The 13540-nt window shown below is 40.1% G+C and overlaps 1 protein-coding gene across 3 annotated transcripts in view; it reads right to left on the minus strand.

Moving 5' to 3' along the window:
• Positions 1-169: 169 nt before the first annotated feature.
• Positions 170-13540, minus strand: part of trpm7 (transient receptor potential cation channel, subfamily M, member 7) — a 43536-nt gene continuing 30165 nt past the window's right edge. Inside the window, exons 21-39 of one of the 3 annotated variants that reach the window (XM_015042784.1) lie at positions 13279-13530; positions 11876-12050; positions 11630-11762; positions 10427-10605; positions 10199-10331; positions 7993-9212; positions 7569-7657; positions 5965-6055; positions 5791-5852; positions 5675-5712; positions 5488-5513; positions 4791-4844; positions 4321-4365; positions 4130-4195; positions 1957-2240; positions 1683-1765; positions 606-811; positions 471-522; positions 170-374 (exon numbers count right to left, since the gene is read on the minus strand). In XM_015042784.1, the coding sequence (XP_014898270.1) occupies positions 182-374; positions 471-522; positions 606-811; positions 1683-1765; positions 1957-2240; positions 4130-4195; positions 4321-4365; positions 4791-4844; positions 5488-5513; positions 5675-5712; positions 5791-5852; positions 5965-6055; positions 7569-7657; positions 7993-9212; positions 10199-10331; positions 10427-10605; positions 11630-11762; positions 11876-12050; positions 13279-13530 (3381 nt within the window). In that variant the 3' untranslated portion in view covers positions 170-181. Of the gene's footprint in view, positions 375-470; positions 523-605; positions 812-1682; positions 1766-1956; positions 2241-4129; positions 4196-4320; positions 4366-4790; positions 4845-5487; positions 5517-5674; positions 5713-5790; positions 5853-5964; positions 6056-7568; positions 7658-7992; positions 9213-10198; positions 10332-10426; positions 10606-11629; positions 11763-11875; positions 12051-13278; positions 13531-13540 lie in introns of all 3 variants that reach the window. The other 2 variants (XM_015042783.1, XM_015042785.1) reach the window with 2 other exon arrangements.

Genomic DNA, 13540 nt, shown 5'->3' on the forward strand with positions numbered 1-13540 from the left:
TGTCATGAAGTGTCACTCAGTTAATACAGTTGACACTTTTAATAGAAGTTTTAATACAACTTTGCATTAAAAGTGTCATTATTTACCGAATGTCACTTCATGACAGTCATAAATATTCACAAAGACTCCTTTATGTTCATAACAGGTGTTATGTCATGTTTATAACAGCGTCATGTCAGTTTTATGCACACCCCTTCAAATAAAGTGTTGCCAACAATTCCCATATGAAATTAAGCAACCAGTCAGCAGCTCGAAAGCTCGTCCCACCAGGAAGTTTGAGTTTCCGGCAGCAGGAGTTGCAGTGGTGTTTAGTCCGGAAGTTTCTGATGGCATCGTCTCCAAGGTTGGCAGGTCCGAATATCATGTCGTACGATCTGCAGCAGAGACAGAGGGATAAGTCAGTTCCTGAACTCTTGACTTGATCAGGATTAAATGAGAAAATGGCGACTCCATGTTGTGAGAACGCTCACCCTTTCTCCCCGCTCTTAATGACAGACGGATCCGTCAGGATCTCCCCGACGCCTGCAAATGAAAGCGGCATTACAAGAAACGGCTAATTTTTTTAAAGAATAAATGTGGCATTGGCGCACATACACCCGTCTTACCCTGCAGGTCGAGCACCAGCAGCTCTCCCCGGGTGTACTCGTACGTCCAGTGGCTGAAGGCCAGCATGGTCTCCTCCAGAAGGTTGGTGGGAACGATCTCGTCTCCGTTGTTGTTGTTAAACTTCCTGAACTCGCCGGTGATGCACTCTTCAATGGCAAACCACTGGCCAGCTGAGTGGCAGTACAGCAGGAATACCTCCAGAAACCTGAACACACAGAATGATGAGCGCGGCTCAAGACCGGTGATCATTTTTAAAGGACAGGGACGGCAGCATCACCAGAATGGAAAACGTGTGATTATAACAGGATTGTTTGATGTTTTGATAATGACACCTGATATAGTAAACAACTTCTTTCTTTTCTAAAATCTTAATGAGACTTGTTATGAATTTTAGCCTGTCATCTAAAGAAAATGTTCGACTGACAAGTCAAACCTATGGAAAATAACAGTCCGACGTTGATTACAGTCCTTTGTGGTATCGTTAGGTAATCGGCCAGAAACTGGAGCACCTCTACCAAATTTTTTTTATTTTTTTTCTGTCTATCCAGATGATGTTGTACTGTTGAGACAATACATTGCCTGGAGTAAAATAAAATGATTTTGGTTCCTACACATCTTCTGCTTTCTGTAAGTGATTGTCAACTTTGTTTCTTCTGTCAAGAAAGAACTTCTGCACTGAAGAGTGTTTCTGTCCATGTGTTAGCTTATTGGCATGTCGTGTTTAATGAACGTTAAAAAAAAAAGTTTCTTGCTTCTGACCGGATTTCTCTGTACTTGTATGAAAATAAAATGGCACTACTGTTAGCAAGTTTTACTACCACTGACAAATTGGAAAGCATTCTGTTAGATAAGTTGAGTGTAGAAACCATTGGTACAGATGGTGTCCGGTAAAAGGCTTCAGAAAAGACATCACGCTAAAACAATGTACTATTGTACTACTGCAGAAACTGACATGGGGTTCCCCTTTCAGAGTCAGAGGTTAGACAAGCTGCAAGAGGAGCGTTCTACACACTAAACAAATATGACCAGGAATGAATGAATAATCAGGTTTCTATGAACAGGATGTGATTGGTTACCTCGGTGAGTAAGGAATTGTCTTTGGCCTGATTTGATTGAAGGCAAACGTCAGCTTCTGAGCAGCTCGTTGCTGTTGAATTTCCTTGAGTGATAAAAGAAAAAGAAAAGTTACCAAAAATCATAGCAATTGATTAGGGAAATGTTGTGAAACAGAAAACACTGAACATGGAAAAGCTGTTGCCAAGGTTTGGCATTTCTTGGATCTCTCCTCTTTGGGGACACACCCAGACCTTTTACTGCAGAATAACACAAAGTAGATCTAAATATTCTCACCCTGAGACAAAGATGCAACACGGTCTCCTCCTTGTAGATGCTCTCCCATGTCTGGACCACCTCAGGCAGGAAGGACTTGACTATGTAGAGGTGTCCAGGCTTCAGGATGTCGTACTCTGACCAAGTGCAAAGGACCTTCAGAGCCCGTCGGAGTCCTCCGCCCATCTCCTCCTTGCTCAGAAACTCTATTTTGGCACAGAGGCCCCGCTGGGCCCAGGAGGACATGCTGTTGTTGATTGTGTTTGGGGAGCTCTCCTCCAGACGGTACACCGTCACCGGCTCCCCTGTGGCAACACAAAGCAGGATGTCTTAGCCACCGATTTGTGTGCAAATTATTTCTAGCTGTAAGACTATTCTCTCCAAGCGCTCATCTTAATAACTGCCAACCAAATGTCATTGCCTTTTAGGATGGGTTAAAATTTCACACATTTGCCGCTTCTTCCACTGAGCGCAATTTTTGCCAACGTAATAGATATTAGGCTCACTGCCCGAGTTTTTAACTTGTCAGGCAAGATGTTTACACTACAAAGATGAACAAAACCTGCAGGAACAAGGAAACGGATTAAACAAAGAGCTGAAATGCGTAGTCTGCAAGCCATAAAAGGAAGGTTAATTTAAAAAAAACAAAGCGGTTCCGTTCATTAGCATCTCGCAAACATGGAGCAGTCTGATTTGCTTTTGCTTCATTTCAACCTGAATTAGAATCCTATTCTTCAGTGACTTGCGGTCAGGTATAGAGTAATTCTTAGCAAGAGGCGTTTAATTTGGCTGCTCCTACCAAAATAATAGCCTACGCTCTAATGCCGCATGACGAGTTCTGCTTTGAAAATGTTTTAAAACTTTATTAAAACGGCATTAATAATCAGCGTAGAATATAATAAACTCATTGAACGCATTTTGTAATCATTTCCGTCACAATATCCAAGAAAATAATTAAATTTTACACCAATTGTTACAAAATGCACAGGCAACTCTTGTTAAATAACGGTCATGTTGTAGATGCTACCCATTTAAATGTTTGAAACTTTGGCCAATAAATAACAGTTTTTGTTTTAGATTACACTTGTCCATGCAACAATGCAAATTATCTCGTTCCCAAGAAGTAAACAAGTAGTTCCTACACGTCTTTGTTCCTTCCCATGTCACGGGCTCCGTAGTCAAAAGGTTACAGAAAATGGAATGAGAAGTGGAAAAAAAAAAGTTTCAAAATGATTCATAACAAAAATGTTTCAGTACAAAATCAATTAGAAATAAAAAGAGAACTGTAACTTGCTTTAAAAAAAAAAAACAGATGTGAATGCTCCGTATAAGTTTAGAACTGAGAACCTTTGCTCGAGTTCTTCTGGTTTTTAACTCAGCTACATTTAGACTAGAGGTGAGTCTCTCAGCAGTCATGATGCGGAGGTCAGAGGCGGAAAATAGCTGTGAGTTTGCATGCGACACAATAATAAACTCATTTTACAATCTTGTGGAACAATGAGGTGCACAGTTAGATTATGCTGTGCTCAAAGACCAAAAAAAAGGAACAGATAAAGTGACGAGTCAAACTTGTCATGGTGTTACTGAACTGTTAAACCGCCTGCACATGTGACGGTTTTTGTGCCTTGACCTAAAAAGACCAAACGCATAAAACCTTCACCTAAAAAAACACTAACAAAAATGCATGCTGAATAATTTTAGTTTTCCAGCTCCTAAAACCTTCCCCAGAATTCCAGATATTTTCCTAATGAAAATATTTAGCTTTTCCAGATTAGTTTTTATGAAACTATATACATTTTTACCTATCCTTTAAATGACCTGCATACTAAATGATTTTAAAAGGGTAGCACCATGACAACCACTGTTTGCCTCTACATGACTTAAGTTATTTTACTAATTAAAAAAGAAAACCCATCACCTGTAGCCGTCAAAACATCATATCCTCATTGTCAAAACCAGCACTTCCTCTTTCGAAAGAAGAAGTAATCTAATTTTAAAGTCATAATAACTGTTAAAAAAAAAGACGAAACATTCAAGGCAGCACCGACACTTTGCTCATTCACTGCGAAGCAAACGGCAGTGGGAGTAGAAGAGATCTCTTATCTGCCTTCATGCTTCCTCATTCTCAAACAGTTCGCTGGTTATTAATGAAGCCGTCAAAAAGGTGAGGACTGGTGTATTACTGTGTTTTCACCTCTAGGGGGCACAGGAGTGAAGGGGATGCTCTGAGACAGCCTCATCAAGTTGTTGCGCTCTACAGCTGGAGGAAGAAGAGTGAAAAGCAAAGACTTGCTCATTATTTACAGAAGTTACTAAAGTGAATGGATAACAAGTATTTATTATTAACAGAGTGGAAATGTTTGAACACCAGTGTAGTCTCCTCACCCGAGTACTGATAGCTTTCCATAGGCTTGAACGGAGAGCCGATAGCTGAAGAAACAGAAATTAATGTCTTTTTAACTACACTCAGACTTCATTAAGCAGTTCCGGCATCAGCCACTAGATGGCCATACATAATTAAAAACCAAGAACACAAACAACTAAAACGGTTTGATGCAACAGGTAGTACTAGTAGTTGTTACAAATTTACATAGCATTCAAATTGTGTCATGTTACAAACACAAACTTCAAAGAATTGGAGGGATTTTATGTGACGGACCAACACAGCATTTTGCATAACTGTAAAGTGGATGAACAAAAAAAAAAAAAAAAAAAAAAAAAAAAAAAATCCAAACATGATTGACAGAAGTTTAAAAAAAAAGTAAAAGTCCAATGTGAAAATAAGGCCCGCTAATAAATATCTTTGGTTTAAATGAGGTCAACTAGTTTATCTTGTGCCCATCAGTGAGACTCACAGTCCTTCCTGGCTCCGAGGTGGCTGTGGCGTGCCGTGTACAGGGAAACGGCAGCTGTAACCACACAAGAGGAGCAGCTAAGTAAAGGTCTCATTCAGGAAGAAAAAACAAACTATGGTCACGGTAAAGTGAAGGTTGGCATTAAATCTAAGATGTTTCTGGTATAAAACAATTGCCTTTGGATTGTAAAATGCATTAAATCCAGCCTGAACTGTACAAACACCACAGATTTCCACCCTGTCTTTTATTTCCCCAGGGTTGAAGTTTGGAGAACTTCACATTCAAAAGATCCTGAGAAAGGTAAACAACCAAAGCAGAGATCTGATAATATCTGTATTGGTCCAGATATTGAAACAAACGTATATGTTTGACCAAAGTTGTCAACCTATTGTTTTTGACAGATTCTTTATTATTTATTTTAGATTGGCTGTTATATCCCATAACTGCACTGACCGAACAAATCAAAGTTGTTTTGTTTTACATGTTTGACCAAGCTCGTGAAAATGCTTAGCGTATTTAAGTGTGCTGTACTGCTGCAGAGTTAATACATTTCTGATTCAGTACATTTATGTTTTTAAAAAAAGAAAGGTTTTAAGTCAGTTACGTTTTCCTATATCAGATCGGTATTGGTCGATACCAATCCTGTGATATCTGTATCAGTAATCTAAAATATACTAACAGCAACTCCAGTTCTTACCATTTAATGTTTCTTCCTCAGGAGGTCTCCTGATAGAGAGAGAGAGAGAGAGAACTGATGAGAGAGCCAGTCATCAGAACCCCGATCTAATCTGTCACCACTTTCACTTTGTGTTGGAGCATTTGTAAAACTGTTTGTAGAAAGGTGATGTTTATATGTCAATAAGGAGAAGTGGAAGGACACTTACAGGGTGCTGGCTTGGGCTGATTTCACCTGAACCCTTTCCTGGTAGAGAAGCAACACGTTAATCAAACACAAGTCCACGTCAACCTTTACACACAAACGCACACAACAAGCTCTTACTAGTACTGCAGCTCTAGGGATGTCTTCAGCTGAAACTCTACTCCTGTCCTTCTTTGTCAGAGCTACACAAACACAATAAACCATCAGAAATCAATTATGCTACACCATTGTTACTACTGAAGGGAGGACACTGAACTAGAAGATCTAATTTACAATTTTCTTTTCTGAACTTACTCGAGTCTGGATGAAGAAAAGCGGGGGTTCTGTCAAACTCTGTGAAGCCAGCGTAGGAGTTGACCGCTCGGATGAGACCGTGACTTTCAACCTGTGGCCGCAAGAGAGCAAGTGGAGACGCAGACAGAAAAAAAAATGAAAATGAGAAGATGAAGGAAAATCTGATTGTCATGTAATATCTGAGCAAAAAGCTGCATATGTAGAGATTGTTGGTCATATACAACACAACCAACATGATCCATGTTGGTTTCAAAAGTGACACATTTACCAAAGTTTGTAAATGTGTTCTCCTTCTTCTCCCATGGTTGCCATTTTTAATTTTGTACAATTAAATCAAAGACACAGACTTTAATTGAAGTGAACCAGGAGCAATTTGTGTTTTGTTTCTCATTTGTTCTTTAATTTCTCTAGAGCAGCGCATGACATATGTTGCTTTTTTGATAACTTTTAATCTGCCTCATGCTATACAAATTGCATTTTATTATCAAATAAGGCCAGGCTGGTTTGGACAGCTTTTAATTTTTTTTAACTTAATACAATTTAATTTACTTCGGTCATCTTTATATTAAAATTTAGTTGACGACTTTAAAAGTATAACAAAAAAAAAACAAAAAACAGAAGAAATATGAAAGACAACACTATTTACAGATGCTCCATTGTGAAGTAATTTACAAATGCTACTCAAATGCTAAAGCAATTACATTATTTAACCTCATGCTATGCTATGCAGAAGATCTGTCTGCACTGAAGAAAATACAGTGATCTCCATATAATGAACCTACTTTCTGATAAATTAAGCTTATAATTATTTGACCACTTGGGGGCGCCCAAGGAGCACCAAATTTAGACTCCTAAATGTTTTGCAGACACCAAAACATGCGAAGAAAATAAAAACAAACATTTACAGCTGAACTCCAACTTATACATTAGGTTAATGTTTAAAATAAACAGTGTCCACATTTCAGACAGCAGTGCCACTGCTGCATCATTTATGCCTTAAATTAGCATGGATGCCTTCTGGTATGCAACCACAAAAACATCCTGCAACATGGAGCTTCACAACAATGTGAATTAATCAACTTTATTCTTCTTTTACTGTTAGGGCTGCCACTAACAAATTATTTTGGTAACTGATTAAGTGATTATTCTGATGATTAATTGGATAAAACTGGCACATTTTTTATTAAACTACTTAAGACTTTTCTACACAATATTAGAAATACATTAAAAGGTGGAAATAAATAATTCAATTCCTTTTTAAAATAAGAAAATAAACATTTTATTGCCTACAATACAATAAAAGCATTCCTTTAGTGGATTTGAACCGATAATCTGATTGTATATGTATTTTGTACAATTCTTCTCTGAATATATTTTTCATTTTCAGCAAATGGCCTTTTTTTGAGTCTAAACACTCCAGTTAGCGACTAATCGATTACCAAATTAGTTAAATTATTTCAATAATCGATTCATCACAATTACTTGTTTCAGCCGCAATTGCTATTGTATCTTGCCATAGTATGACCAACCATATCCAAATATTAGTAAAAATGAAATCCCTGATCAATGCTCCTGTAAAAATGTAAAAATTACAACATACACACCTGTGATCTGGTTGGTGTGGCCGGGCTTTGCTGTCTGCTGGAGGTCTCTTTCGGAGTAGAGTGCTGCATATCCAAGTTATCTTTATGTCCTGAGTCCAAATAGGAGATCAGTTCAACTTGACAGCAGCAAAAACTACCAGCTGTTCTCTGATCATGGTGAAGTAATCTCTGCTTCAGTATCAGATTTCAGATTTCTTCCTCTAACCTCCACATGACCAAGGTACACCACAAAATATAACATGATTACATAAATCACTCTTCAAAAACAAACTTGATCAAAAACAAACTGATGTTGAGAGAAATTTGGCCACACCCAGGAACATAAATGCAAGTCACTCACAGTAGACAGAGGAAAAGAAAGAGCAGGTGAAGAAGCCCCAGCACCCGGCAGATGCATCCCATAAGCTCAGACTGAAACTCAAACCTCTCATGTTTAGCTTTCTTGCGGTTTTCTTCTCTTCTCGTTGACCTTCTGACCCGTTTCGAGTGTTGTGGACAGAAGCTGGCCGTCCTGGAGGATCACATTCCCTCCTCTTCCGTCTGTGGGGTCGTTTGGGCACCGCAGCAGGAGGCTGGATGCCGTTTCCAAGGCCGCGATACAACGGCGGCGATGCCTCTAGTGCTTCGTTTTGTGGAGACCTTCTAGCAGATCGGCCCTCTTCGTCGCTGAATGCTTCGTTTACGTAACCCCCGCTAACACCCCCCCGCGTCAACCCCTTTGGGTTTTCAGGTTTTACAGCACTAGCAAGCAGGCAGGCAGGTTGAGTGAAGTTTGACTCATTGGAGAGAACAACTACAGTCGGATACAAACACACACACTTCTCCTCCTCCTCGACAGCGGACAGAGCTTCGTTTCTGTACTCACCTACAAACGCCCCGAACTCTACAGAGGTGGTGTCTGGCTGGGGCGGCTGCTGGTAAAACCCGTCCTGGGCGAGGTCGGGCTGGCTGGCTCCACTGGGCTGAGAGGGGGTGCTGCTGATGCGGAACTGGGCTACGAGGGCGGGCGCGTTGGGCAGGCTGGATGGCGAGTCGGAAAGGCGCAGCTCTTGCGGACGGGTTAGTTTGCTTTGGGTGAGAGAGTGGCCTTGGTGACGGTGCTCCGGAGGGGAGGTGGGCGAGGCGCTCGGCACGAAGGCTATGGCGCCCGTGCTGCCGGAGGAACCAGCCTCTGCGGCAAAGTGTCCCTGCCCGAATAAGCTCCTCTTCTCCGGACTTAACGCCGTGCTCACTCCGGGGTCCGGTCCCGGCTCAGTTCTGGGACCGTGCCCGAATCTCTGACGGATTTGCATCCCGCCGTCTCCTCCTGCGTCGACTCCGAAAAGGGAATCCGCAATGTTGACGCCCGCTTGGGGGAAGTAGGCCCTGACGCTGCGCTTGCCTATCGCCGACGATTTGGAGTCCGTTGGCACGTGCGCGATGCTGGGGACCACGTTCTTGGACAAACTAAGCTCCCTGGTGATCTGCGTGTGGACCTTGCTGGCCTCGGACGCCCTCTGAGCGGTCAGCGTCTTCAGAGTGTCCACGGTCAGAGCAGACAGGTCCTGCAGGTGGCCGATCTGTGAATCCAGCGTGTGCAAGGAGCGTTTTATAAAGTTCACCTTGTTCCCGACCTCCTTCAGTTGCAAACACATCGTCTCAACTCTGGAAACAAGACGGGAGAGCCGCCGTTGGTAACAAAACAAACTTGGCCAACAAGGTAAAAACACAAAATATTAGCAGCACAAAAAAAGTATAGAGAATTTGTTAGAGTTTACTGTAGCACGGCATTACAATTTAAAATTAATATTTTAGTCATCAGAAGTAGAGACTCAAAATGACATATTTTCAATTCAATTGAACAACATCAGGGGGTGACTGTGGTTCAGTGGGAAGAGTTGTCTTGCAATCAGACTGTTGTAGGTTCAATTCCAGTCTCCTCCTGTCAACCTGGTCGGTCAAAATGACTGAAAAAATCCTATATTATTAGTTCAGTCTGTTTACCATTTACTTTATTCATCCCAAAAAGGAAACTAAATGTCGCAACTCACATCAAAGTATGTTCAAAAAGTTGTTTTGGATTAAGATGCTTTCTCTTCTTTTAGTGTATTTCTAATCATAAAAAAGGCTTACATAGTTAAATGAAAAATCTTTAGAATGACCCAATTCAATCTAATTAATCATTAGAATAATTAATACAAATAATTGTTTATTAAACTAATCGTTAGCTGCAGCCCCAGTTCGTAAGCTAATCCACGTAATTTGCTTTTCTGCTTCTTTTTACATCTCTATCTAGCCACTTGGTTATAATTTTGAGACGGATGACAGACTCTTCCTCCTTCCCTCTCTGCTCTTTAATTCTGCTTTGCAACCATGAATCTTTCTTTTCATCTCTCTGGGGATTTGGGGTTTATAGTTCAGATTACTTTTTGACCTACTGAGATGCTGATCAACTACTTGCAGTTGTAAAAACAATTTCTTATTGCCACGATTACACACAATAATAAACAAACTAACAATTGCTAGCATGAGATCAGAAATCCACCACGTATTTTTAATCGGTGCGTCTAAAAACATTATGTGAACTTTTATGGATCATGTATTGTGAACACACATAATATTCATCCTCCGACTGCCTTAGTCAGCCTCACCTTTCAGAGGTAAGACGAATGCGCTCTTCGCTGCCCGAGTGAAACTGATCATCCCTTTCGTGAAAGTACGTCTCCACACACTGCTCCTCAAAGTCGTGAAGCTTCTTCTGGTCGTCCTCGGTGAGAAACAGCTCTGCAAAAAATAAAAAACAAAGGTTTTAACAAGTGAAATGACATATATTGGTTTATAAAAAAAACAAAAAAAAAAAAACAGAAAAGGATCATTACTTGGTCCGTAGGTGCTCTCCTTCTTCCTCTTTCTGCACAGGCAGAAGAGTGAGTATATATGGCACAGGAGGATGAAGGGCGGCGGGAGGACAGGCTTCTCGTGGTAGGCCATAATAAAGTGATAGCGCTGGTACTTCCACACCAGATTGGAAATTGACTTTACTTGTATATATACATTGCTGCAAAGCAAAAAGCACATTACAATCAGAGGTCATGTTAACGGAATATTTTCAGTATATGTCCTTTTTTTTTTTTTTTTTTTAAATGATGGGAAAATTTGAAGGCTGTCGGTCATTTGACAGGTTATAATTGACTGGTGCACATGGGCAGACATTGACTTTACACAAAGAGTTCTTTGCAGAGGCAACTAAAATTAATCAATAAAAAAATCCTTTCTGAATATCATCTCATGAACTCTGAACTAAATGCGTCTTTCTGACCGGGAGCTGACAGCGTGTTGCTGTTGAAGAGTTATGTATCGGACGCTTTGGAGCACGTCTGGTTCAGAAGCGCATTACAAACCTTTATTTGAAATGGCGCCTTTAACTCCAATCTCCAGTACAGAACAGAGAAAACTAAAGAGAATGCAATGTTTTATTAATCCATTTATAGTCTAAACAGAGGAGCCGGCAGTTTATCTTGAGAAAATAAATACCAGTGCAGAAGTTAATTAGGCCATAACATGTACAGTCCGCTGCACATCTAATGTGGCCGCTGCTCTGCCGCTGCGAAGAACTAAACTAACTCATCCTGCGGTTTTAACAAATGGAGCTGAAGACATTATAATTTATTATAAGTTGTTGGGGCCACAGTCAGTGGTGTTTTTTTTTTTTTGTTTTGTTTTTTTACTGTGGAGAAAAGGTTAGATGCATTCATCTGTGATAGGATCTGGATTCAGGTTCAACTAGGTGAATATTAACTAAAGCACATAAAAATGGAGCCAAATAGCTGATGTTAATATGATTATAATGTGACGGGTAAAAATAGAACATGACCGATTTTCTTTTAATGCTGTCGGTCAAAATGACGGGTACCAAAAAAGTCTAGCGCGACCTCTGATTACATTAACCTTGAATCTAAGAGCGTTTGAACACCTCGGACTGCCCCCGTTACCAGGAATGAAAACAATCCAAATAAAACAGCAAGGAGCTCACTATGAAAAGTCAACTACGTTATTCATTTGTGAAAACACTTTGCACTCACTTAAAGAAGGCAATAAGGAGGTTGACCATCAGTATGTACTGTACAAAGAGGTAGACTGCTTGCAGGAAAGGCGTGAGCCACACTATGTTTGAACACAGGCTCTTGGCAAAGGTTTCGCTGTTATTGGCACACGCTGTGAAGAGGAGAAGCCAGATACAATGACAAGTCATGTGCTGAATAACCTGACAAGAACTTAAGAGAAGTTAGGTAATTGTTCTTTTTTTTTCCAACATAGTCAATTCTTACCATCAATTTCATAGGCATACACTTCTCCGTACATCATCCAGTACGGCTGGAAAACCACATCTTTGGCCAGAGTCCAGCTGGGCTCTTCGTCGGGGTACAGAATAGCTTTTCTCGGGACGCCGTAGCTCAGCAGGACAATGGCCATTATTACCACAATATAAAACATGTTGGCAACCTGAAAGACATGCCAAAGTAGTAAATGCAACATGAGACCAATGTCAACTGGAATATTATTCTTAGTTTAAAGTGAATGCAGTCAGGAGCATTCACTTTATCAGCTTTAGCATGTTGGCCACGAAAAACAGACATTATTTAGGGCATTAAAAGTCAAATGTACTACAGACGAGGGCTTGATATGGATGAGAAACTTATCACGATACATGCTTTTCATGTCAGTGGATGATTATTGATTCCTTTTTTGATTTAAATATTTGAAATACAGCCAAACTTGCTATTGTTTTTTCATTTTTAGGCAGTTATGAGGCACGGTGGCAAAACATGAAACAGCTGCTGCGCAAGTTGCTCAAAAGGTTGTTGCTAGGTAACTAAAGGGCTAGTGAGTTAGTTGGTGCCACAAACCTAGCTTACCTCGCTGTGAGCAGCTCGTCTTTCCTCTGCCTACATCTCCCAGAATGCTCTGAATCAGAGTTCAGTGAATATTTTATATATTGAATATTCTGTCAAATCTATTATCTATAGATATTTATCATATGTCTATTGATATACGTCGTTCATTTATTCTCCAGCCATATTACAGAAATAAAATTTGCTGTGAAAATTTTATTTCACAGCAACTGGAAAAGAATATCCGACCAAATGTTGCATCCAAGTAGTTCTTTGTTATGGTGATATTGCGCACATTAATACTGCCTGACAATGATGATGCAATATGCTGTATTCAGCAGGCCTGTCATCATAAATTTTGCTGGATGATAAATTGCCCCAGTAATTATTGCGATAAACGATAACATTGTTGTTTTGAGACCATTTCCAAGTAATATTGACAATGGCATAATGCCAATTGTAATAAACTTCAATTTTGAAAACAGCACTGGAACTGGAAGATATTTTAAATATTCAAAACATGACAAAACAATGAATAAAAGGGAAATAAAAACCCACTTAGAACCAATGCCATGAATAAAACAGATGATAAAATTTAAAAATATTAATAATCAGAATAGAAATCAACAAGCTCATTTTGGTTCGTCATGAGATTAATTGCTTATTATGAAAAGCTTCGGGCTACATTTAATGGGGGTTTATCTAATTTCTTTCTTATGCTTGGGTAGAAAAGCCAAAAATGTTAAAGAATACCCGCTCTATACAAATGAAAGCTTATTATTGCAATAATGCTTTTCATGCTGAACTAAAGTTTCAAATGTCCAAATGAATGTGCTCACCATTTTAGCGATCATCATGACGTACGGCCCAGCTTGCTGGTTCACGGCCAGGTAGTCCAGGAGTCGGACGTACCAGAAGATGATGTTGAGGCAGTACACTGTCCGCCCGGGGATGAAGGTGGGCTCTCCACCCAGTCTCAGTCCGAAACCGATAAAGAACGTAACGATGGCCAGGAAGTCGGACACATTGAAATATTCGCTGAACCACACCTTTATTTTTTGGCTTATTTTGCCTGCTTCAGACATAAACATCTGAAAAACA

Source organism: Poecilia latipinna, unplaced genomic scaffold (genome assembly GCF_001443285.1).
Source record: "Poecilia latipinna isolate Pla-1442-1.1 unplaced genomic scaffold, P_latipinna-1.0 Scaffold602, whole genome shotgun sequence".
Classification (NCBI taxonomy): Eukaryota; Metazoa; Chordata; class Actinopteri; order Cyprinodontiformes; family Poeciliidae; genus Poecilia; species Poecilia latipinna.